The sequence below is a fragment of the Anolis carolinensis genome, unplaced genomic scaffold, assembly GCF_035594765.1.
Source record: "Anolis carolinensis isolate JA03-04 unplaced genomic scaffold, rAnoCar3.1.pri scaffold_9, whole genome shotgun sequence".
NCBI classification, from domain to species: Eukaryota; Metazoa; Chordata; class Lepidosauria; order Squamata; family Dactyloidae; genus Anolis; species Anolis carolinensis.
Genome location: NW_026943820.1, coordinates 17,769,789 through 17,796,948, shown reverse-complemented (window position 1 = coordinate 17,796,948; position 27,160 = coordinate 17,769,789). Strand labels below are relative to the sequence as shown.

At 41.2% G+C, this 27,160-nt stretch overlaps 1 protein-coding gene across 1 annotated transcript in view; it reads left to right on the top strand.

Moving 5' to 3' along the window:
- Positions 1–27,160, top strand: part of LOC100556134 (neural-cadherin) — a 152,552-nt gene that overhangs the window by 48,871 nt on the left and 76,521 nt on the right. The window contains exons 4-8 of the mRNA XM_062961661.1: positions 825–1,029; positions 3,279–3,390; positions 4,735–4,984; positions 10,495–10,637; positions 20,021–20,193. Of these exons, the coding sequence (XP_062817731.1) occupies positions 825–1,029; positions 3,279–3,390; positions 4,735–4,984; positions 10,495–10,637; positions 20,021–20,193 (883 nt within the window). The remainder of the gene's footprint in view (positions 1–824; positions 1,030–3,278; positions 3,391–4,734; positions 4,985–10,494; positions 10,638–20,020; positions 20,194–27,160) is intronic.

Genomic DNA, 27,160 nt, shown 5'->3' with positions numbered 1-27,160 from the left:
CTATGATATGGACAGACTAACTTTTCTACTGAGGGAAAACAGAGGGGAAAAAAACCATTAAAAATGACAGACTGGAAGACATATGAAAGGTATAGAAAGAATGTAAAGGATATAAGTTGCTTCTGATGGCCAGACCATAGTGACCATATGATGTTGTGCAAGAGGTCAGGGAATTTTTGGATGTTGAACCTATTATAGTATCATGAAATCAGGCTGTATTGTGCCGGGTCAGCATTGATTTTGATTGGACTGAGGATGCCTGAACCTCAGATATTTAAGACATTTTTGTGTGTCTGTTAGGAATGGTTATTAACAGCAAAACATAATTTTACCAGCTGTTTCATCATTATCAATAATTATCATGATCACCAATATTTATTTCATTTATGCTATCAATCTCTTAAGATGGCTCGCCAGGAGAATCCATTAAAACCTAACAAGAAAAAAGTAAAAACAATTAAAATTTGTGACATTTAAACTATAGAAATAAAGTACTCCTTATAATGCCGTACTCATTAATAGTCTGCTTTAAACTATAGAGAGCAGGGAGGGAAACATCTACACGGACCACACTTTTCCATACATTTCTGCTTATCAGGCTACATCTACATCTGTTTACTCAAACACAAAGTTAGATTATACATTAGGCTTGTAACTGATGTTGGATTTTACTAAATATTAGTAAATGTTTTAGATATTTAAAATCTTTTGTATACATTCTGTAGTTCAAATTACCTTCTGATTATTTCTCCCAGCTTCCGTTCCTTAGTCATGTCAGAATGTGATATATAGTTAGAAATTATTCTTACCGTTTTTTCATCTAGGTTTTTGATGCTGTCTGCTTTGTCACACCAAAACGAGTCACTGAGTTATAGCCTTGTAACTAATCCAAATGGGCTTTTCGGAATCAATGAAGTAACAGGGAATTTGTACCTCAGTCGAAATATGGATTATGAGAGCGATCAGCATCAGTACCTCCTTGTGGTCCAAGCAACAGAAAATCCAGGGCAGCTGACCAGTACGGTTGAGGTGAGCGCTCCTTAGTCACAATGCAGTCCATCCTTCGTCTCTATATATAGTACTTACACACACACACACACACACACACACACAAGACTCCCAGTGTGGTCATTCCCTGATGGTAAAAGGCTCTATTGGTGCCTAAATAGTGGGACAAAACCATGCTGAAATTGGTGTATACTAACTCTATCTGTACAAATGCAAGTGAGCCTTGATCTACTCACCTGGTCAGAAAAGTCACTGCTTCTTTCTGCAAGTGTCATGAGTATTTTTTGAACCTTAAAAATGTTCTTTAACCTATTTTCAGTGGCACAGGTTGCATCAGAGAAAGAAGTAGACACACAGACTCAGTATTGATTTTATAATAGCTATACAGTGTTCCCTCACTATTTCGCAGTTGACTTTTCGTGGATTTGCGGTTTCGCGTTTTTTCAATAAACTCTAAAAGACTATTATAAATAATAAAAATTACAATTTACAGACTAAGGAAGGGAGGAAGGAGAAGCCAAAGGGAGAGAAAAGGAGCCCAAGTGGCAATGGGAGGAAAAGGAGGCGATTTATAACTATAACTATTCAGATGATTCTATGATTCTATGATTAAGATGCCGCATTCCTCACAGATCTGTCAAACTTTTCAAAGACAAAAGGGTCTCCTTATGTAGAAGCTTTTGATGTTGTTCTGGATTGTTTTGACAACTTGTCATTCAGCTAAGACTTGCAGAAGCTCCATCAATTCCGGAACAGATGTTGTTTTTCTTCCTCAACATAAGGAGTCATTGTTTCAGACTTCCTTAACTTAAAGAATCATTGTATCTGAATATGTAAACATGTGTTGTTTACACCAAAAGTTCTCAGGTCAGTTATTGTCAGTTCAGCAGTTTTCATGTCACAGTTAATAAATTTTTGCCTCCTTTGTTTCTCCATAATGCATTTTTCCAGGTTCCAAATTTCTTAGGATGGTGTCTTCAGCCTTGGCAGGCCTTAATAGGCCTTTAGCCAGATCCCAATCATACAATTTCATTCAATCCATTTATCACATATGCGCAAACAAGGCAAAAATTCCTTCTTTTCAAGGAAAGGAATAAGGAGGCTGCTGTAAGTATTTACGGTTTTGCAGCTGAACAGAATTGTTTCTACTGAAGCCCCATCTACACTGCCGTATAAAATGCAGGCTATCTGTTTTGAACTTGATTATATTAGTCTACACTGCCATATAATCCAGTTCAAAGCAGATAATCTGGATTTTATATGGCAGTGTAGAAGGGGCCTAAATGAAAAGGGTTCTTTTATATTCAAGTTGTTGGTTTCCGTAGAAGTCATCAGGAGTTTTTATTTTTATTTTTATGGGAGTCTAGCATTACGTGCCACAAAAAAATTACAAGTTTTGTTGTTGTTCCTTGTAATAGGTTGCAACTGTTCCTTTTAACTTGTGTAATTTTCATGTGTTACGATAGCTACAAGTGTAGTCCTATGAAACTGAAGGGCAATCAATTTTGCTTTGTCTAAAAATGTAACCTTGTATAAAACGGATGGGAGTTCCATGATTACAAAGAAACAACAAAATGTTTCAAATTTCGAGTTGAATAAAATTGAACAGTTCCATGACTGTAGACTGTGGGAAATGGGCCTATTATTATGTTTTGAACATACAAACGTAACAGGTATCATCGAAGAAACATTTTGGTCCTTCTTGGAAACCAGCCTTGAACCTAATAATGAAGATTGCTATTAAGCACATGAGCATCATTGCACATAACTCACTGTCTGGTTTCCCCCCAGTTTTACAATGGCACAGATCTCACATTCAGCCTACACACATTCATGGATTTGGTACTCTGTTCCTAGTAACAGTTTGCTTGCAATTGATAGTTTTATTATGTTTTGAACTATGGTGCAGTGCAAAAATTGTAGGTGCATCTCTCTTTTTTTTTTTTTTTGTATGAGAAGCCGGTATGGATTCGTGCACTCGGCTCTGGAGATCAGGGTTTGAATCAGCCATGGAAACCCACTGAGTGGCCTTGTGTGAGACTCTCTCTCAGCCTCAGAAGGAGAAAAAGGAAAACCCCTCTGAACAAAGCTTGCCGATAAAACCCCATGATCACTTCGCCTTAGAGTTGCCATAAGTTAGAAACAAAGGCACACAGTAATAAACTTCAATGAGTCCCAGACTGAGAAAAACATGGCATATGATGATGACGACGATAGCAGCTGTCATCTACCTTGATGCTACTAAATGTGGTACTTTCTTCTCATTTTAGGTTTGGGTTGTAATCACAGATGTGAATGATTGCGCCCCAGAATTCCAGCAGTCAATTTATACCAAAGACAATGTTCCTGAAACAGTGATGGTAACAACGGCACTTTTGCAAGGTTAACACCTTTCTTTCTTTTTTAAAAATGGGATATTGCACATCATGTTGTTAGGTTTGGCCCATCCAAAAAGTGGGTTCTTTCAGGGGTGAGACAGGGCTTCCAGGGCTTCCCACTGTGAGAAAGTTTTGATTATGATTCATGGATTTGAGTAGTATGTTCTCTCTAGAAATCTTTACATCCTCCACTGTGATTCTTATGCCCAACTCTGCAGAAGTTGACTGTAGGGATGTGCCGGAGGATTTAGAGATCCCTAAAGATAATATTTCTTCAGACATTTATCAGCCCTCCAGTATGATTCTGTGGACACCTTCCAGTCTGTCATGGATTTGTGTTTAAAATTGTTTGATAAATTATATGATTTTCTGGGTAGGAATTGTTTGGATGTGTGTTTCTTTGAATAGAAGAATTCTGACCATTATCCATTATACTTGGATGCCCGAATAAAGGCAATTTGATGTCACGAAGGTTGTATTTATTTACTGGTTGCTGTGAGTTTTCCATGGCTGTATGGCCATGTTCCAGAAGCATTCTCTCCTGACGTTTCACCCACATATATGGCAGGCATCCTCGGAGGTTGTGAGGTCTGGTGGAAACTATGCCAGCGGGGTATATATATGTGGAATGTCCAGGATGGGAGAAAGAACTCTTGTCTGTTTGAAGCAAGTGTGAATGTTGCAATTAGCCACCTTGATTAGCATTGAATAGGATTGCAGCTTCAAAGCCTGGCTGCTTCCTGCGTGGGGGAATCCTTTGATGGGAGGTGTTAGCTGGCCCTGATTGTTTCTTGCCTGGGTTTCCCCTGTCTTCTGAGTGTTTTCTTTATTTACTGTCCTGATTTTAGAGTTTTTTTCATACCGGGACCCAGATTTTGTTCATTTTCATGGTTTTCTCCTTTCTGTTGAAATTATCCACATGCTTGTGGATTTCAATGTCTGTGTCTGTGTAGTCTGACGTGGTGGTTGTTAGAGTGGTTCAGCATTTCTGTGTTTTCAAATTATATGCTGCGACCACTTGGTTTTCTCCAGTTGAATCAGTCTGCAGTGCCTTTCATGTTCCTTATTCCTGCCTGGGCAATGCTGCTACCTTTGGTGGTCCCTATGTAGATTTGTTCACAGCTGCATGATATACGGTAGATTCCTGCAGAGGTGAGAGGATCCCTCTTGTCCTTTGCTGAATGTAGCATTTGTTGGATTTTCTTAGTGGGTCTGTAGATAGTTTGTAGATTGTGTTTCTTCAACTATTTATTTATTTATTTATTTATTTATTGGTAGTTTCTTTTTTATTGTTCTCTTGACCGATGAGACAAATCCTGATTGGGCTTCCCATTTTCTGCCCCAACAGTGTCAGCCAGCGACTGTGATTCTGAAGAAAATGCAGAAATTCTGTACTACTCGCTGAGCCCTGACTTCAGTATTTCTGATTATGGGGCCATCTTCCCGGCAACGCAGTTAGACTATGAGCGTCCCAATCACCTCTATGAGTTTATCATTATGGCTGTTGATAAAGGAGACCCTCCGAGGACCGGAACGGCAACAGTCAGGATCCGTATCTCAAACATCAACGATGAAGTGCCCAAGTTTTCACAACCTGTGTAAGTCCATACTGGGTAGTTTTAGATACTGATGTATCACCATTCCTGTGTGGCATTTTCCATGTATATTTCTGAAATCACAATTTTGAGAGACAAGTGCAGTTGGGAGGATCAATATTTTCTCGTTCATACAGTAGAGTCTCACTTATCCAACATAAACGGGCCGGCAGAATGTTGGATAAGCGAATATGTTGGATAATAAGGAGAGATTAAGAAAAAGCCTATTAAACATCAAAATAGGTTATGATTTCACAAATTAAGCACCAAAACATTATGTTATACAACAAATTTGACAGAAAAAGTAGTTCATTACACATTAATGCTATGTAGTAATTACTGCATTTACGAATTTAGCACCAAAATATTACAGTGCATTGAAAACATTGACTACAGAAATGCGTTGGATAATTCAGAACATTGGATAAGTGAGTGTTGGATAAGTGAGACTCTACTGTATCTCCTCTGCAATAAAGTTACTTTGTTCCTAGGTGAGGTATTTTCTCAAAATTTTAGTTCCCTAACTGCGGAATCTAGGCTGTGGTGGCGCAGAGGGTTAAACCGCTAAGCTGCAGAACTTGCTGATCAGAAGGTTGGCAGTTCGAATCCGTGGACAGGGTGAGCTCCTGCTGTTAGCCCCAGCTTCTGCCAAACTAGCAGTTCGAAAACATGCAAATGTGAGTAGATCAATAGATACCACTTCTGTGGGAAGGTAATGGCTCTCCATGCAGTCATGCTGGCCACATAATCTAGGAGGCGTCTAGGGACAATGCCAGCTCTTCAGCTTAGAAATGGGGATGAGCACCAACTCCTAGTGTCAGACTCGACTAAACTTAATGTCAAGGGGAAACTTACCTTAACAACAGAATAGGTATGGTAATGATGATTGATTTTAAATTCTTATTTGTAGTATAATATTTGTTCTCAATTTCTCTCTTTCATCAACAATCTACCAATCTTAGAATAATCTATGCTTGCTGTGTATGTCTGTGTAGATATATATAGAGCGGAGGGGAGGAGAGACTTTTTGGGAACCACTTTCACTATGTAACAAAATTTTCTGTTCCTGGTTTGAAAGTGTTATTCCTGTTTAATTGTTATTCCTATTTAATTGTGTAGTCCTTATTTTGAAAGTAGTTGTTATACTCCAGAAACTTCATTTTTCTGGCTGCCCCAAACTAGGCTGAATTGGTTGTGACGCGATGAGATATTCATTGAAAAACTAGAGCAAAATGTGCTGCAAGATATCCTAATAAACCTTTTCCTTGTTTTTACGATAGAATTAATTAGGAAATAATGACATTTATAATGCAGGAACAAAAACCGTGTTACATAATGTTTTTCTTTTTATTCAGACAGGCTTTGAAAGAAGGCTTTTGAGATTGTCAGGGACTGCTGTGGTTTTTAGTTTTGAATACAATACATTACAGTTTATTTACGGTTTGTAGACCCATCAGTGAACAAATAGTCGTTAATACAATTTCCCATCTCAGGAGAAGTACCTTATATACTCGAGTATAAGCCGACCCGAATATAAGCCGAGGCACCTAATTTTACCAGAAAAAACTGGGATAACTTGCTGACTCGAGTATAAGCCGAGGGTGGGAAATGCAGGGTGTTTCTCTTTTCAAAACATTCCCTTGATTAAGAGCGAGGGAGGCTTTGCAAAAGTAAACACACTGATAAGGGAGGAGAAGAGAGAAATAGATCACATATTGCAAGCAATAGCCTGCAGGCTCAGTTGACCCAATTATAAGCCGGGGGAGGCTTTTTCAGCTCATAAATAAGGGCTGAAAAACTCGGCTTATCTTCGAGTATATATGGTACATGGTCCAAGATTTATATACATGGTTTCAAGAGATATCCATATCCGAGGATACTTACTTTCTTTCTCAGCCTTGTTGCCACTGCGAGGAATTTGGCCACTATGAGGGTCACCCTGTGGCATTTGTCCTCTAAAAGATATCTCACAATCCCCTGCATATCGGGGATGGCTGGTCATGCAGGACACTATATATATAAAAGGATAATGGTGTCATTCCACCGGGCAAAACAACAAAACTAAAGGCCCCCCAACCTAGAAAATTGACAACACAATCCCTCATCCACGTCTCTACATTCTTACGCTCAACAAAGGATCCCCCCCAAACAGGGAAACACCCACTCTTTGAAGGTCCAAACCCATTTGGTACTCATCACTCTCTCATCTCAAAACACAAAATAAAGAGCAACAATCTGAAAACAAAGGAATTCCATCCAGAAACAATCAGGGCCACCTAACACATCCCAACAAAGGAATCCCCCCCTCTAAGACATGGAACCACCTAAAAAAAGCCACAGCAACGCGTGGCCAGGCACAGCTAGTTGGGATATAAAAGTTGTCTATGTTGCACTGTGTAATAGCGGCACTGCAATAAAATGTGTTCTGTTGTTTCTACTTCATTTCCCTCACGGGAGCATAGTCTTTGGGAGTAAGGAATTCCAGACAATCTGCCTCCTAGTAGCTCTGAGAGAAATAGCTTTTAAATATGTTTTATGGTTTTTAACGGAATTTTAAAATCAAAATGACATTTAATTCCGTTTAAATTTTTGTATATTTGTAAATTTTAAATGGTACTGAAATGCTTTTGGTTTAAGCTGCTTTGAGTCTCCTTGCAGAAAGAAAAGCGGGGTATAAATAAACAACAACAGTAATTTCCTTAAAAACTAACGAAGTGCTATGTAGCAAATAAAAGAAAGAAAGGGAAAAAAAGGAAAAATGAACTCTCTAAAAATAAAATTAGCATTACAACATAATTACAAATGTTAAAAATGGGTTTTCAGAGACCAAGTGAAAAGCACATTTCTTGGCACACCTTCTAAACACAGAGAGAATGAAGCCTGATAATGGCTCTGAAGGGAGCGCATCCCACAGTTTAGGCTGCCTTTGAGGGCAAAGAAATTCTCTCACGACGCCAGCGAAGGGCTTTGAATCCTCGGGCTCTTTGAAGTGCTGCATGTTAGTTGTCAAAGCGGGATGTACATTAAGACATGGCAGTGTGCCGTGATCAAGATGCCAACTCGTCAGCGGGATCCTTCTCCTTCTATTCCCTTTTTGCCCTCTGTTTTTTGTACACCTTCACATTGCCAACAGCATCCAATATGCACCGAGTATTGGCTGCACAAGGAGAGGCTTTTGAAGAATGAATGTGCGGCTAATATTTTCTTTTCCAACCAGCCATCATGTGGATGATTGAAAGCAAAGCTCTGTTTTCCCCATCTTTTTTCCTTTTAGTATTATTTTGTAGTTAATGCATATTATTTGGTAGATAATTATTTTGTAGCTAATTGTTTGGCAGTTTGTAATAATAATAATAATAACAACAACAACAACAACTTTATTTTTATATCCCGCCCCATCTCCCCGAAGGGACTCGGAACAGCTTACATGGGGCCATGCCCGACAACAATACAATTAACAGCAATAAAACAATAAAACAAGGTCAGCAATAAAACAATGTCATATCAATAAAAACATAACATCAATGAACAGTTATAAAAGTCAGCGCACGGCATAAAATGGTTAAAAACAGAGCTAAAAACGCGGAGCTGGGTCCAGAGGAAAAACTTCAGCGTGGTAGAGGTAGTTTGTAGTTAATTTCCACTGACCACATGGTACAGTTTTTGTGTATTTCTCTTAGGTTCTATTTTCTTCTCTCTCTCTCTCTCTCTCTCTCTCTCTCTCTCCCACCCTCTCTCTACGTACATACATACATGTGTGTGTATATGTATGTGTGTATATATGTATATCTATACACAAAATATACACATATATTATGTATATCTGTACACATAATGTAGGAGCCCCGGTGGCGAAGTGTGTTAAAGCACTGAGCTGTTGAACTTGCAGACCGAAAGGTCCCAGGTTTAAATCCCGGGAGCGGAGTGAGCGCCCGCTGTTAGCTCCAGCTTCTGCCAACCTAGCAGTTCGAAAACATGCCAATGTAAGTAGATCAATAAGTAGATCTGGCGGGAAGGTAACAGTGCTCCATGCAGTCATGCCGGCCACATTACTGTGGGGGTGTCTATGGACAATGCTGGCTCTTCGGCTTAGAAATGGAGATGAGCACTAACCCAGAAATGGAGATGAGCACTAACGTTAAGTCCGACATGACTGGACTTAACGTCAGGGGAAACCTTTACCTATACACATAATAAAAGTGAAAAATATGCATGTGTGTGTGGCTGGGGTGTCCACTCAGACAACCTTCCACTTCCACAAACAGCTATAGCTCTCACTAACCATTCAGACACACCAGTGGCCCTCCCTCCAATGACATTGCAGGTTATAGTGAGTGCTATGAACATGTCCGAAGTTCTGCCAATGTCCTCCACAAACACCATACTGCCCACCACCCAAGTTAAGGCTTTCATACGGGGACCATTTCAGCCTAGATTTTCTGTTTTTCTTCCCAGTGTTTCTTACTCTCTCCATTGCTGTGGAATTTGCATGACCCCACCCACTGCCTCTCCCTTAACCCTTTCCTATTCTTTTCTATGGCACACAGCAAACAGAGGAATTGATCAGCAACTGAACATACTAGAGAGGTTTGGGGAGAATTCGTGATTTATAGGAGTTGTAGGTACTGGGATGTATAGTTCACCTGCAATCAATGAGTACTCTCAACTCCACCAATGATGGACCTGGAACTAACTTGATACACAGAATCCCTATGACCAAGAAAAAATACTGGAGGTCTTTGGGGAAAATTCATTTTGATTTGGGGGAGTTGTAGTTCACCTACATCCAGATAGAACTGTGAACCCAAATACTGATGGATCTGGACTAAACTTGGCACACATACCTGATATACCAAAATTTGATTACTGGAGGGGTTTGGGGGAGAAATGACCTTCCTTTCTGGGACTTGTAGTTCACCCACAACCAGAGAAACTGTGACTTCCACCGATGCTGGACCTGGACCAAATTTGGCACACAGAACCCCCATGACTAACTCAACCTATTGGTTTGAAGGGACTGACTCGCCTTAGTGGGAGTTGTAGTTTACCCTACAGCCAGAAAGCACACTGAACCCCACCAATGATGCATCTAGAACAAACCTGCCCGACATAACAAACATTAAGTACTGACGGAGTTTCTCGGGATTAACCTGGCATGATGTCAGTTGTAGTTAATTCATAATGTAATGCTGGATACCCAAGCTAGTGTATATTATATATATGGAGGGGGGGGGGAGAGATCCCAGCTTCATAAGGTGTATATTGTTTTGTTTTAAGATGTTCAAGTGTCGTTATGCTATAAATACATATTTTCACAAGTAAAGCAGGCAGGAAAGAAATCAAAATATAGCTGTTAACCTTTTCTAGCAGGATGCTCTATATGGTGATTTTATATTGAGCCTTTTCCTAATTGCCAAGTGGAAACGCAGTCAGCCATGTCTTTCATTTCATTTGATGCTTATGTTTGGATTTCCTTTCATCCATTCTTGTATTGAATGTCTTGTGTTTGACAGATACCGGAGTTTCGTTTCAGAGGATGCGGGTCCTAACACACTGATAGCAACAGTTCATGCCATAGACCCTGATGGAGACGGTGTTTCTTACAGCATTACTGGAGGGAATCAAATGGGGAATTTTATTATTGACCCTCAGAAAGGTAATGATGTACTTTCTGTGGCTATTATACATTTGTTGACTTCAGGTTGTTGCATGTGTCATGAGATGGGCTGGAGCCTATGTCCAATCTTAATTATTCATGATTAAATAAATATGGATGTATGGGTACTTCACCCTGCCAATGAATTTGTTCAGATTTTGAGGATTGCTTCTGATTTCTATTCTGGTGAACTGAATTGGAAGAGCTTTTCCATTACCATTGATGCCAATATCCTGGATTTTCCTCTAAGTGGAAAATGGATGATGACTTTCTTTGTCGGGGAATGCGCAGCCTGTACAATGTCATCTCTGCCCAGTTTAATGTCCTCAGAACTGCCTCCACCGATCCAGATTTTTTATATGTTTGCTTTGAAATGGTGAGAATCACACACCTTAAATCCTTCGGAATCAAAAATTATATTCTAAAGCAGAACTTTCTAAACTATGTGTCGCAACACATTATTGCGTCAGCAGCAGCATTTATGTTCACCTGAACATAAAAAGAAATGACAAAAAACTTGAAAATATGTGTTATTATCTTATATACCACTAGCTGTGCCCGGCCACGTGTTGCTGTGGCGAAGTATGGTGGTATGGGAAATAAAGTATTGAGGAATTGGTGGTAGTTAAGGTAAAGGGTAAAGGTGCCGGCCTGTTTATGTTGGATAAGTGAGACTCTACTGTATATTTATAATCTTATATTATCTGCTTAGAACTGGATTATATGAGGCCCCTTCTACACAGCTGTATAAAATGCACACTGAAGTGAATTATATGGCAGTGTGGACTCAAGATAATGCAGTTCAAAGCAGATAATATAAGATTATAAATGGGTTATATAGCTGTGTGGAAGGGCCTGGAGTCTACATTGCCATATAATCCAGTTCAAATATGATAATCTGTATTTTATAGGTAGTGTGGAAGAGGCCTAAGTGAGGCCTAACTCTGCCTGTCCCCTGGGCTGAGTGGGTTGCTAGGAGTCCAAGTGGGCAGAGCTTAGCCTTCTGACTGGCAGCAATTGGAAAAAAACAATTATTCCTCTCCCTTTAATTAGGACTTTGTTTTTCTTTTCTTTTTGTTGTATCAACCCAGAGGCATGGATGATGGGTTGTGCTGTCAATTTTCGAGGTTGTGGTGTGTTTAGTTTTGTTGTTTTGTCCGCTGCCGTGATTCCATCACTCTTATATATATATATATAGATATATTTCTACCATATAAATGAAAGGGTTTTAGAGATATGTCATGTCCCCATACATTCCCTTGTCACAATTTATGTATGTGTCCATAGCTCTTGTAAGGAGTCAGTTTAACTTCCGGATTGCTCGTAACACTGAACTACCGTGTTGTGAAATGATGCATGTTGAAAAAGGGTGTCACCAACGTGAAATGTTTGGAAGGATCTGCTCTAAAGCAAGACGCAGTACCATGCCTTACTTGCATTCAGCCTTTTTTGAGGCTTTATGCAAACTGGGGGTGAACTTTGAGTCACCTTAGTGGTTCTTGAGAAATATAAGTAACTGACATATTTGGCAGAGGTGAAGCCCACAAAATAGGGTCCAGGAAAGAGATTAAACTTTCATCATGATGACAGAAGGCAACATAAAGGTAGGTCCAGTTTGCTGAACGGTTTGTCCATTTTCAAGAAGGGAATGTTGAAAATCTCCTTGTGATCCGTCTGTCTTTTGGTCAACTTCCCTCCTTCACTCTTTGTTTCTGTAATGATTAGAACTGCTTTGAGTCTCCTTGTGGAGAGGAAATAGGGTATAAATAAACATAAGCGATGTAATAATAATAACAACAATAACAGTAACTGGACGCAAGCAGAGTTGGATGACCTGGACAGAAAAACAAAAAAACTGATGACAATCCACTACGCATTGAACCCATGTAGTGATGTCAACAGACTTTACCTGCCCAGAAAATCAGGGCAGAGGCTTCTGTGAGTGAAACAAATGGTAGAAGAAGAGAAACACGCACTTTCAGATTATGTGCAAGATAGTCAAGAATCAACATAGATGGAAGTCAACAGTAGAAAACTGCTTCAAGTGCAAAAGACAAAGAGTGAATACCGTAAAAATACAATGCAGAACAGAAGAGAAAACTGGTGAAAGAAGGCTCTCCATGGACAGTTCCTGGGGAAAATTGAGAGCAAAATGGATAAGGAAAAAACATGGATGTGGGTCACAAATGAAACTTTGACAAAGAAGACAGAGGCCTGATTCTTGGAGCCCAAGAGCAAGCAGTTAGAACGTAAGGACTCCTCTTCTTTTTCTCCAACCCCAAATCTCTGCCTTGCCTCCTCAACAATGGTTTTTGTTACAGTCCAAAATCTAATGCCTGGCCCCCAAGTTCACCCCCAAGTTCAGAATTTGTATCGTAATCACATTTATTGCTGTAAAAGGTCTGATGGATGATTGGTATATATATTTGGTGTTGCATTGTGTTAAATTTTCATATATTGTATTTTACTATGTTATTTAATTATTTTAACTGTTTTATTCTTATTTTATTGTATTATGATGTACTGGTAGTGATCCTACCAATTGTGTAAGCCGCCCTGAGTCCCCTCGGGGAGAAGGGCGGGGTAGAAATATTGGAAATAAATAAATAAATAAATAAAATGCAATGTTCATAAACTGCATCTTTCAGCAACAAAATAACACCAATGTATCAGTGGTGGGAACTGTATCACATAAATAGCTTAAGACCAAAGGAACGCTTTCTATCAGTTGCATTTTACCTTCGCACCTTAATACCAGCGGTATTAAGGCCAATTAAGCATTTGCAACATAACAAAAGCCTTAAATGAGACAGGGGAAGCTGCCATCTACACAGGATACTTCCTTCAATTCCTTTTATAATCCATTTGACGGCATCTTTTTTCTGGCTTCTGAAATACATTCATATCTGGGACATTAATATTGCAAAAGCCCTATTTGCATGGGCATTAATTTTTCATGATAAGTGAACCCCGAAGACAGATCAAATGAGGAGGAGGAGGACAGATCTGTGGCATCTTATTTACTTGTGATTAGCTTCCCAACGCGGGAGAGGGCAGAAACCCAGAGTGCAAAAAACACAAATGAGGGGGAGGAGGAGGGAGAGACTGGAGTCTGATCACAAAGTCATCAGAGTCACTTCAAACAAAACTACTGTTCATTTGTCTTCAGTTCCAAATATTCTGTCTTGCTCAAAGAGATCTTAACTATTTCAAATGGCAGTTTCACGATAGAGGTCATGAAATAAATTCAATAACAGTATGTAAAAAAAATTGAAAACAAATCTGGTCCTGGTTTGAAATCTTATTTCCTGTTTAATTGTGCAGTCCTTCCTTTGAAAGTAGTTGTTCTGCTCCAGAAACTTAATTTTTGTAGATGCCACAAACTAGGCTGAATTGGTTGAGAGTCTATGATGAGATATTCATTGAAAAACTAGAGCAAAATGTGCTGCTGCAGGATGTCCCTCCCACAAAAACAAAGTTTTTGCAGTTTAATAAACTTTCCTTGTGTTTTTATGAGGGAACCAATTAGGAAATTACATTTCTAACCCAGGAACAAACATTGTGTTACATAGTGTAATCAGAGACCACACGTGGGATCTCTTTGGGCTTGTCTACACAGACTAAAAAATTGTATTTGTTCTCAAGTGCTCTGATCCTGACTCACATTTGCAATGCATTTCTTGGGCTTTAACTTTAGTCATTTACCCCGAGGAAATGCTTCATTCTGAGTTTGAATTTCAATTTTGTTTGTGTGCGGAACAGTAGTTTTGTTTGAAGTGACTCTGATGACTTTGATCAGATTCCAGTCTCTCCCTCTTCCTTACAATGTGCCTAAACATATCTCCTTTTTGGGGTGTCCACAGATGCCAGGAATCATGGGAAAATGCCTTTTGCATGGATTTCCATGTCGTTGCGTATTGTGGTGTCTACATTCCAAATGTTCTTTGTGTATGTCTGTAAACATGACCGTAAAGTCATATTCCCTGTAATGAATCCACAATGGGATTTTTCTCAGAGGTAACATGCCTCAACAACCAAACTTGCAGAGTAACCCTAGGTTGACCTATTAGCAGAGCAAGCTAAAACAACAACAACAACAACAACAACAAAGAGTGAATACCGCAAAAACATAATCCAGAGCAGAAGAGAAAACTGGAGAAAGAAGGTTCTCCATGGACAGTTCCTGGGAAAAATTGAGAGCCAAATTGACAAAGAAAAAACATGGCTGTGGCTCACAAATGGGACTTTGAAAAAGGAGACGGAGGGCCTGATTGGTAGTCCATGAACAAGCCATTAGAACCAATGCCATCAAAGCCAAAATTGAAAAGTTGATGACCTGAGCTTGAAGCATCAGTGATGAATCCAGAAGGACCCCCAGACTGTGGACCTGTGTCTTCAAGGGGAGTGCAACCTTGTTGGGCACAGGTTGCCACCCTATACCCTGATCGGCCGTGCAACTGACCAGTAGGACCTCTGCCTTGTCTGGATTAAGCCTCAGCTTGTTGCCCTCATCCAGGCCATCACAGCTGCCAGGAACTGGTCCATGATCTTGAGAGCTTCATTGGAAAGAGGTGGAAAAGTGTAGTAGAGTGGTGTGTCATTTGTGTAGAGATGGCACCCAACTCCAAAACTCCGGAGGACCTCACCCAGCGGTTTCATGTAGATGTTGAAAAGCATGGGGAAAGAATAGAACCTAGCGGGACCCAACAGGTCAATGGCCAGGGATCTGAGCAGGTTTCCCCCAGCATCACGAAATCAAAGCCAACCTTTCTCCCTGTCTTTCATTTCTCTCTCCCAGCTCTGACCTTCAATTTGGCACCTCTGTGTTCCGAAACAATCCTGTTTTCCAAAACATTTCTCCTGCGCTTCTGCTGCCTGTCTCCTTTCTTCACTTCATCATGATCTTTCTTTCACCTTTCACACATCTTTTCGAATTCCTCCTCTCTTTCACTCTCTCCTGCCTTCCTTCTTTAACTTTCTCAAAACTTCATTCCTATATAATTTACATGTATACAATCTTAGACTCTTCAATATAGGTGAGGAAAATGTGCTGCAAATGCCTTCTGCTGTTTCAGGGGAATATCCCGTCAAAAAAGAAACAAAACGAAAAACACACTAGAGTAATGGTCTAGTTCAACCCTGTGCTTCAGTGAGTAGCTCTATCTTATGTGAGATTCTAATTCCTACAAGCCATTTCTATTGCTGGGCATTGCTGTTCAAATTACTTGTTCTGATGACATTTGGTGCCTCTGAAGAAAGAGCTTGAAAATGTCTTTCTGCTCTGTAGTAAGGATAAACTAAATTGATCCCTTAGGCTATGTGTGGCAAACTCAAGGCCGCGGGCCAAATCCGGCCCACCATGACATTTTATGTGGTCCTCCAGATCCTGGACTGTGGCTCATTGAACATCAAGATTAGAGCTGATGGGAGTTGTGATACAGGAACATATGGAAGTCTGCAGGTTGTTCTCTTTAGTCAGGAGAGTGGGATTTGACAACCCTGCCTTAAGTCCATTTGTATTTTACTCCTCTTCTTGACTTTGTATCTGTTAATATTATAATTCAATTCTTTGGATTAATCTTCTCTATGAAACTGAATGGTTAAGGGATTTCCCCCCAAAAAGTACAGTTGTAAGTAATTGGTTTCTAAACATACCATAATGTTTCCTTGTTTGCTTCAGATTCAAGTTGGAAATCCAGCAAATGTTTTCCCCATGAAAATGGTGGTGCCAAATGAATAGCTTATTATCATTCTGTTAAACAGCATAAACATGTCGAGTTACAGAAAAATGTAGTAAAGTGAAGAATTGCATCCAGTGGAAATGGGCTTAAAGCTATGAAAGTTTCTGCCATGAGAAATCTGTTTGTCTTCAAGGTACCGAATGACTTCTCTGCGGTTCTGGCTGCAAGAGGATTAACCCAGTTCTTCTCCTGGAAAAAAAATGGGTTGTCAGTATAGTTTTTTAAAGCTTTTATGGAGATGGTTGCAGCATATTTGTGCTTCCTTTTGCTGTAAAAGCTGTCGATTTGACTTATTCAGTCAGTAGTCAACCTAAGTCCAAATCTGCGCTGTCTCTTTGGGCATTTTATGTTAAGACGTTGCTGTCAGTGGAAGTGTTCTTGATCTGTCAGAATGTCAAGGTGAAGCTGTGACACATATCAGAATGCAAGCAGTGAAGGCGAAGACAGGGCATTTGCAAGTAAAGTGAATGGCACTTGTCATGTTAACAATGGTCCATTTGCAGATGGCACATTTTATTATGCCGGATAAATAATAGACACAATGTGATGGTGCTCCTGCACGAGGGAACGGCATTTGCTCACTGCAGCTTTGCGAATAGCTCCACTCGACTTTGCTTTTTAAAATAAACTTTTTATGTACTTCTGATTTGCTGACCCTTCTATGACCCACAACATCTGAAGCAGTCCCATTGAAGCAGAGGATACTTACACCTTCTATCAGCTTTGCTTTTGAAAATAATGTCAGAATGCGCAGCAAATGCAGGATGCTTGAAGCACGAGTCAATGCCGTGTGCTTGAAATGTTGCACCAAGTCTCACGCAAACCATCCCTAAATTACAGGAGCAATGAGGATAACTTTGTATCCTTCTGCAATTATTTATTTTAAAAATATTATATGTGGTGGTGGTGCCAGCAAGTGTTCCTGTTTTCCCTTTTGTCACTTAAAAATATCACTTGTGACTGTTTGTTGTTTGCCGAAAAGGTTGGCTTTGATGAAATTAACTAATTGTCCGAGTTTTTCTTTGCATAGGACCCAAGGTGAATAGTAGGGTAGAGTCAGTAGAGCAGTGGTTCCCAACCTTTTCTGAGTTGCGACCCCATTTTAGAGAGGAAAATTGACCCACGACCCTGATAAACATAGGTGACCCGTCACTCCAATATATTAAAAATTATAGCTGTTTGTGCTGCTACAATGACAACTATGGTGTCTGAACCTTACTGCACTGCTCGGCTCGTGGTTGATTGCTCTTGGCTGGCTGCTCATCTGACCAGAAAAAGAGAAATAACACAACAACAACAACAACAACAACAACACTTTATATTCTGCCTTATCTCCCCAGAGGGAATCAGGGCAGATTCCAAACATAAAAGGTAATCATTCAGTGCCCGAACACAACAACGATTCACCCATAATTATGAAAATTGATAACCCAACATATAAAAACAAATTATGACTAAATGTAAAAACACAATCTGTTATATCAGACATAAAACAAAATATCAAACATTGAACAGAAGCCTGATTCCTGGTAGATTCCCAGAAGCAGGATCATTTGATTTGTGTGCTGCGCTGGGCGTCAGATTCCTGGAAGCAGGATCATTTGATTCGTGTCGACATACGATTTATTATATTTTGCAGAATTCACTAATATTGAAGAAAAACCATTGCCGCCTGCAAGTAACAAGGCTAGGCACTCAGCGCACATGTAGCACTAAGAATCAACCAATCATAAGCCAAGCAGTGATCACATTCGTATGCCGAACTGTGCATGAACCTCAGAACAAACTAACCCAGTTGGATTCGTGACCCATGGGTTGGGAACACTACAGTAGAGGAACACCATGAGAGATTTCCCCTTTGATAGAGACAGCAATTTTGAGTTTATTTCATAGGGTCATTTTCCCATGTTGTTGCTATTTGACTTTTTTTTTGCTGTTTTTCCTTGGAACAAAATATTACTGTTTTTAGTATGATAGTTGGGTTCTCTCCCTGTCCGCCCCAGGCTTTGCATGATCTGCTCCAGGTTTCAAATACATTGTGTATGACCCTGGAGGAGATAACTCTTTAACTTCTCTGCATGAAAAATATTCAGAAATGCCCTCCCTGAATCTTTCACCTACAAATAGGTGATTTGGGCATAGATTAAATCCTTTGTAATGCTACTGATTGTAAAGACAACAAAGCGCAGAGTGCATTTAAAAATGTTTTTTTTAAAATGTGGGCTAGACAAAACTACAGTTAGGTGGATCTGTAATTGGCTAAGCGAACGAACGCAAAGGGTGCTCACCAATGCGTCGTCTTCATCATGGAAAGAAGTGACAAGTGGAGTGCCGCAGGGCTCCGTCCTGGGCCCGGTTCTGTTCAACATTTTTATTAACGACTTAGACGAAGGGTTAGAAGGCACGATCATCAAGTTTGTAGACGACACAAAACTGGGAGGGATAGCTAACACTCCAGAAGACAGGAGCAGAATTCAAAACGATCTTGACAGACTAGAGATGGGCCGAAACCAACAAAATGAAGTTCAACAGGGACAAATGCAAGATACTTCACTTCGGCAGAAAAAATGGAAATCAAAGATACAGAATGGGGGACGCCTGGCTTGACAGCAGTGTGTGCGAAAAAGACCTTGGAGTCCTCGTGGACAACAAGTTAAACATGAGCCAACAATGTGATGTGGCAGCTAAAAAAGCCAATGGGATTCTGGCCTGCATCAATAGGGGAATAGCGTCTAGATCCAGGGAAGTCATGCTCCCCCTCTATTCTGCCTTGGTCAGACCACACCTGGAATACTGTGTCCAATTTTGGGCACCGCAGATGAAGGGAGATGTTGACAAGCTGGAGAGCGTCCAGAGGAGGGCGACTAAAATGATTAAGGGTCTGGAGAACAAGCCCTATGAGGAGCGGCTTAAAGAGCTGGGCATGTTTAGCCTGCAGAAGAGAAGGCTGAGAGGAGACATGATAGCCATGTACAAATACGTGAGGGGAAGTCATAGGGAGGAGGGAGCAAGCCTTTTTCTGCTGCCCTGCAGACTAGGACACGGAACAATGGCTTCAAACTACAGGAAAGGAGATTCCACCTGAACATCAGGAAGAACTTCCTCACTGTGAGAAAGGCTGTTCGGCAGTGGAACTCTCTCCCCCGGACTGTGGTGGAGGCTCCTTCTTTGGAAGCTTTTAAGCAGAGGCTGGATGGCCATCTGTCGGGGGTGCTTTGAATGCGATTTCCTGCTTCTTAGTGGGGGGTTGGACTAGATGGCCCATGAGGTCTCTTCCAACTCTACTATTCTATGATTCTATGGTTGTGAAGTTAAGGTTCAGGGTAAGATCAAACCTACAGCTCGGGCACATCCTGCAAGTAGGTGAAGCAAAGAGACCAATAAGGGACTTCTGACTCTTTGCTCCATGTCAGCAGAGGTTGAGACATGCTCTGAAGTATGTGTGAACAACTAGGCCAGTTATAATTTGGAACTGGTCCCACTGGTCACTAGAGTGCCATCATCTCGTGTTTCCCATGCTCCATCTCCCTAACTCAAACCCTCTTTCAAAGCATACTGTGGTCTGGAAACCTCTCACTCTACCGAAGCCAGGGTCTCCTCATAATACATTTTGAAAACCCAACCACCTTTTTTCTTTTACAGGCTTAATACGCCTTCGCTCAAACCCACCTCCCAAACTGCAAGGACAAGAATATGTTCTCAACGTTACAGCTACAGATGACAATACTTCTGATGGACCTAGTTCTCTTTCAAGCACTGCTCTAGTTGTTGTACATGTTGATGATGTCAATAATAACAAACCTATATTTCAGAAGGTAGGTGGAGGTGTATTGCCTCAGATATCTGGAAATAAGAAATCATTTCTGTGTTAGTATAAATTTACATGGGGGTGGGGGGAGAAGGGCAGAAAATTTCTTTAAAAATAATTTGTTATACTTGTAATTACAATGCCCAAATAGTAAAAATATCACTTTTCTGTTGTTTGGAAAATGATTAAATTATTTAAAAATAGCAGCATGTCTTTCATCCGGCTGCATGAGCCAGCACTTGAACCAATTAGTTCCATCCCCTGCTGGCTGTCATTTAAAGAGGCTTTTGCACTAGTTGATATTTGAATGGGAGAGTGCCAGCTAATGCTACATGTAGGATATATTTTAAAGTTGGCAAAATTACCTCTGGATATTCTTTGCCTAAGAAAACCCAATGAAATTAGTAGGGTCACCATAAGTCATCAAGCAACTTGAAGGTGCATCATATACAACTATGGTTTGGAGTGATGTGTGAACACAGGCACTAGTTGGATTGTTTTTAATGTGAATTGAAATTTTTGAGTAATGACTGGTTCAAGAATATTTGGAGGTGAAGATGTTGTCAATGGATGGTGACTGGTTGCTCCTCATTTTGGAGAGAAGTGGCTAGCGAGGTTCCTAGGAGTTCTGTCTTGAAGCCGGTATTGCTTAATCTCTTTATCATGTATTAAGGTAAAGGTAAATGTTTCCCTCTGACATTAAATCTAGTCGTGACAAACTCTGGGGGTTGGTGCTCATCTCCATTTCTAAGCCAAAGAGCCAGTGTTGTCCATAGACACCTCCAAGGTCTGATGGCTGGCATGACTGCATGGAGTGCTGTTACCTTCCCACTGGAGTGGTACCTATTAATCTACTCACATTTGCATGTTTTTGAACTGCTAGGTTGGCAGAAGCTGGGGCTAACAGCGAGAGCTCACTCTGCTCCCTGGATTTAAACCTCCAACCTTTTGATCAGCAAGTTTAATATCTCAGCGATTTAACCCACTCTATCGGGGGGTCCTTATCATGTATTAGTAAATAGAATAGAAGATTCTGCATGTGGTACAGTTGAGTCTCACTTATCCAACACTCGCTTATCCAATGTTCTGGATTATCCAACGCATTTTTGTAGTCAATGTTTTCAATACAGTGTGATATTTTGGTGCTAAATTTGTAAATACAGTAATTACTACATAGCATTACTGAGTATTGAACTACTTTTTCTGTCAAATTTGTTGTATAACATGATGTTTTGGTGCTTAATTTGTAAAATCATAATCTAATTTGATTTTTAATAGGCTTTTCCTTAATCCCTCCTTATTATCCAACATATTCACTTATCCAACATTTTGCCAGCCTGTTTATGTTGGATAAGTGAGACTCTACTGTACTACATTAGGGAGAATAGCAACAGGAACAGATTGGTGAACTGGACCAAATAAACAAAATATTGGACACATTCAATAACTATAAAAATAACAAAAAATAAAACTATCCAGTTGACACATAGACATCCATTCCTGATCCTACGGATCATTTGTTATCTCTCCTTCACTTCTCCTATATCATGCTGATGACTTGGCTAACCTTCTGGATGAAGTCAGTCTGCAGTTTCTATAACATCTCATTATTGACCATTTTGGCCAATATTGGTTCTAGTTGCAGCTAGCAACATCTGGAGAGCCATACCTCCCCCCTCCCAGCCCTTTTATATATTGTTTTGTATGTCTTTGAATTAATTGACTGACAATGAAAGGTTGGGGTTTGATATTTTCCTATAGGCCCAAGAATTTAAGGGCAGAAGTATTAAACTTCGCCTTCCTTTAAAATTCATGAAGCCATTAGAAGTGGTTGTGAATGCAAAGTGACCAAAATCTGAGTAAGATAAGAATGAATGGCTATATAAAGAAAACTAGTTTTAACACATCAAGTGACTTGGAAACTCTAGAAATGTTAGATTTTTCAGGTATCAGTTTGGCACTTTTGAAAAGATGTAGGTGGATTGCTAGAGGTATGATAGAAAAGTGCAAAAGGGAGACTTCTTAAATTTTGGGGTACAGCATTTCAATTGCTTGCCTGTTTTCATGTTTAGGGGATTATGGATGATGGAAGTTTTTGTGCAGAAGTGTTGGAGTCTGAGGGAACTGGCTGTACAGAATCAAAAATGTGTGTTACCAAAGGTCACTGTGGTTAGAGAGCTGTGAGATGGCTTTGCTGTTGCTGTATTCTCACACTTTTGAGATATCAGCGCTTTCAATTGAGAAGCAACAGTAGGAAAGAGACATTAAGGTATAGAAAATACTGTTTATTCGGCCCATGGTGTTTCAAACAAAAGTCAGGGTCACTTGCAAAACGCGGCGGTTATATTCTGCATTCTTCAAATACTATTTTGACAAGTGAGAATTTGTTGAAGGATGGAACAAACACTATTTCTGCACTTTGAAGATTTCTCCCTTTGTCCTTTTCTTCTTTTTCCTTTTTTGTTAGCTTAAGATGAGACAGTTAAATATCCTTTTGTGAACTTTAATATAATAATAATAATAAAAAAACTTTATTTATATCCTGCCACCATCTCCCTGCTGGGACTTGGGGCGGCTTACATGGGGCAAAAGCCCCAACAACATAATTGAACAAAATAAACAACATAAACACAATTCACAGTATAAAAAAGATAAAAACAGTAATACAATGTAAAATGAGAATATTATAACAGTTAATAATATTGGAGCCCCGGTGGCGAAGTGTGTTAAAGCACTGAGCTGCTGAACTTGCAGACCAAAAGGTCCCAGGTTCAAACCCCGGGAGCGGAGTGAGCGCCTGCTGTTAGCTCCAGCTTCTGCCAACCTAGCAGTTCGAAAACATGCCAATGTGAGTAGATCATTAGGTACCGCTTTGGTGGGAAGGTAATGGCGCTCCATGCAATCATGCCGGCCACATGACATTGGAGGTGTCTACGGACAACACCGGCTCTTTGGCTTAGAAATGGAGATGACCACCAACCCCCAGAGTCAGACATGACTGGACTTAACATCAGGGGAAACCTTTACCTTAATAATATCAGTCAACCACCAGGCACAGGTCTATCTGAAGCAGCAGTGCAAGAATAAAGCAATGACTTAAAGTGCATAGATAAGGACCTAATAGAATACAGGATAGAATTATAATACCATCTGGGGCTGATTGTCTAATGACTGTCTCACCAAAGGCCAACCAAAACATCCAAGTCTTTAGTTGTTTCTTGAAGGAGGATAGAGAGGGAGCTAACCTAATCTCCCTGGGAAGGGAGTTCCAGCGTCGGGAGGCCACTGCCGAGAAGGCCCTCTCTCTCGTCCCCACCAGACGCAATTATGAGGAAGATGGAAGCGAGAGGAGGACCTCCCGGGAGGACTTAGAGATCGCATAGGTTCATAGGCGACGATGTTGTCACGAAGATAGGCAGGTCCCAAACTGTTTACAGCTTTATAGGTAATAACCTGCACCTTGAATTGGGCCCAGAATATGATCGGCAGCCAGCGGAGCTGCTTAAACAGGGCGGTTGACCGCTCCCTGTAACCAGCTCCGGTTAATAACCTAGCTGCCAACCATTGTACCAACTGCAGTTTCCAGACCATCTTCAAGGGCAGCCCCACATAGAGTGCGTTACAGTAATCCATCCTTGAGGTAACTAGAGCATGGACCACCATGGTCAAGTCAGACTTCTCGAGGTACGGTCGCAGTTGGCACACTAGCTTTAGTTGTGCAAAGGCCCTCCTGGCCACCGCCGACACCTGAGCATCAAGTGACAGCGATGAATCCAGAAGGACCCCCAAGCTGCGGACCTGTGCCTTCAGAGGGAGTGTGACCCCGTTGAGCACAGGTAGCCACCCTATGCCCCGATCGGTTGAACGACTGACCTGGAGGACCTCTGTCTTACCAGGATTAAGCTTCAACGTGTTGGCCCTTATCCAACCCATTACAGCAGCCAGGCACTGGTCTAGGATCCGAGGGGCTTCCTTGGAGGTAGGTGGAAAGGAGTAGTAGAGTTGAGTGTCATCTGCATAGTGTCTACTTTAGCTTTTTGTATTTCCCCCCCGCTATGTCCTGAGGTCACTGATTCCTTCCACTACCTTGTCATAAGTCAAGCATCATATGGCCTGATCCCAGAAGGGCAGTTGGTTCTCGCAGAAGCAGAGGAAGCAGGAGGACATTTTTGCTCCCTGGCTTCAGGTAGGATTTGGCTAAGATTTGGCTAAGATTTTAAACTGAGTTTGGGCTTGGCTCCTGTGGTCAAAGTCTAACTGTTGTGTGACTGTTGTGTTGAAAGAGAGCCAGGTACTTAAGTTGATTGACAGCAGGCATTGTCCCCTGTTAATTGAGTTTCTGGGAAAGCTTTATTTGCCAGTGTGAGTTTCTGCCAGAGCCTGATCCCAGAAGGGCAGTTGGTTCTCGCAGAAGCAGAGGAAGCAGGAGGACATTTTTGCTCCCTGGCTTCAGGTAGGATTAGGCTAAGATTTGGCTAAGATTTTAAACTGAGTTTGGGCTTGGCTCCTGTGGTCAAAGTCTAACTGTTGTGTGACTGTTGTGTTGAAAGAGAGCCAGGTACTTAAGTTGATTGACAGCAGGCATTGATAAAAGGCACCTTTACTAACTATCCTTTGCAGTACATACAGGAAACAAAGCAACATAAACAAATACACAAAGACGTGGTTTGTTGCAGTCTGCACATAAAGTGCGTGCATATTACTTAACTGTACAAAGATCCCACTTGGCCACCACGCTCACCAAGAGATGCAACAAAAGCAAAACATTCCCATCACATGCACCAGCTGTGGCATGTTCCGCTTTTTCACACAAAAACTAGACAACTACATCTGCTCCAAATGCAAACAGATGACTCTGATGGAGCAGAGGATCCAACAGCTCGAGCACCGTATTAAGACCCTTAAGGACATTCAGGCACTCGAGCTCTTCTTGGACACTGCACAACACGCTGCTGTAGATCAGCAGCCTGCATCACACCAACACCACCAAGACCATGATCAGGAACCTTATGGGGAGATCAACTCAAAGGTAGACAACCCTCAGGCTTGGAAGGAGGTCACCCATAGAAGGAGACGCAGGACCAGGCAGCCTCCACAGAACTCCTCTGCTCAGCTGCATTTACACAACAGATTTGAAATTCTTACATCATTAACATACAATCAGGAAACACATCTTGTGGAGGACCACAGTTTCTTAGATACCACTCAGTGGACCATCCTGGATCAATGCGCAGGGGATAGCCCTGACAGGGACAGTGCATCACCACAGTCACACTTATGTAATCATGCAAATGCTCCATCCCCAATCATAGACCAGGAGCAACAGGAACATCCTTGGGAGAGTAATGGGCTCTCGGATGTATCTCAATGGATTGTCATTGATGAATGCACTGGGGATGTTGAGGAGGAGGACAACACTTTACACCTACATGATTCACTTCAACAGGAACACTCTTCAGGGGACATACACACTGTCTTGCACAAAAGGGACCCTGTCAATCCTCAAAGGAAACAGGTCTTGGTAGTAGGTGACTCCCTCCTTAGAGGAACGGAAGCCATCATTTCCAGACCGGATGGGATGGCTCGAGAAACATGCTGCCTCCCGGGGGCAAAAATACACCATATCACTCAGAGGCTCAGCAGGCTCCTAAAGCCCCATCACCCTCCCCACCTTATGTTGATTCATGTAGGTACCAATGACACCGCTAGGCATACTTTTCAAAAGATCACAAATGATTTTCGAGCTCTGGGAACAAAGCTAAAACTGTATAATGTACATGTGATCTTTTCATCCCTCCTCCCCGTTGTAGGACATGGCTCTACAAGGGCCGGAAAAATAGTACAGGTCAATAACTGGCTCAGAAAATGGTGTCAAGAGGAGCATTTTGGCTTCCTTGACCATGGTCTACTCTTCCAAGAGGATGGACTACTGGCAAGCGATGGGGTGCATCTCACACAAGTAGGAAAACATCTTTTTGCACACAGACTCACAAACCTCATCAGGCGCACTTTAAACTAAATCCACTGGGGGAGGGGAACAACAGCCTGGCGAACACTATATTACCCACGACCACAGGGAACCGCCGTAAGGCTAAACGGAGGGCTGCACAAACACAGCAAGGACCAAGTACAGAGAGCACAATAATCCCAAATAAACAGTTCGAGGGGAGGTCACAGGGGCTTACATGTCTTTACACTAATGCTCAGAGCATGGGAAATAAGCATGACGAACTCCAACTCCTAGCACAGCACCACACATACGATGTCATAGGCATCACTGAAACCTGGTGGGATGACTCCCATCACTGGAATTTAACCATTGAGGGCTATAACCTCTTTCACAGAAATAGAACAAAGGGGAGAGGAGGGGGAGTAGCTTTATATGTCAAAAACAGTTACGTTGCAGAAGAAATGCAAGACTGTAATCCGGGAAACCAGCTTGAAAGCATCTGGATAAGAATCAAGGGAACCGGGACTCAAAAAGATCTTGTCGTGGGTGTCTACTACAGACCTCCGAGTCAGGATGAAGGACTTGATGAAGCCTTCTGTCAACAGCTGACCAAACAGGCACAAAGAAGAGATATAGTAGTCATGGGCGATTTCAACTATCCCGATATCTGCTGGAAAACAAACTCAGCCAAGAGTACAAAGTCCAACAAATTCCTCACTTGCCTTGCAGATAATTTTATGGTCCAGAAGGTAGAAGAGGCAACAAGGGGATCAGCAACTCTTGATCTAATCTTAACAAATGTGGAAGACCTGATCAATACAGTTGAAGTGGTTGGATCCTTAGGGGCAAGTGACCATGTGCTCCTGCAGTTTGCAATACAAAGGAATGCTGAAACTAAGACAAGTCAAACACGCATTCTGGACTTTAAGAGAGCTGACTTCCAAAAAATGAAGGAATTACTGAGCGGCATTCCATGGACGCTGATATTAAAAAACAAGGGAGTTAAGGATGGATGGGAGTTTTT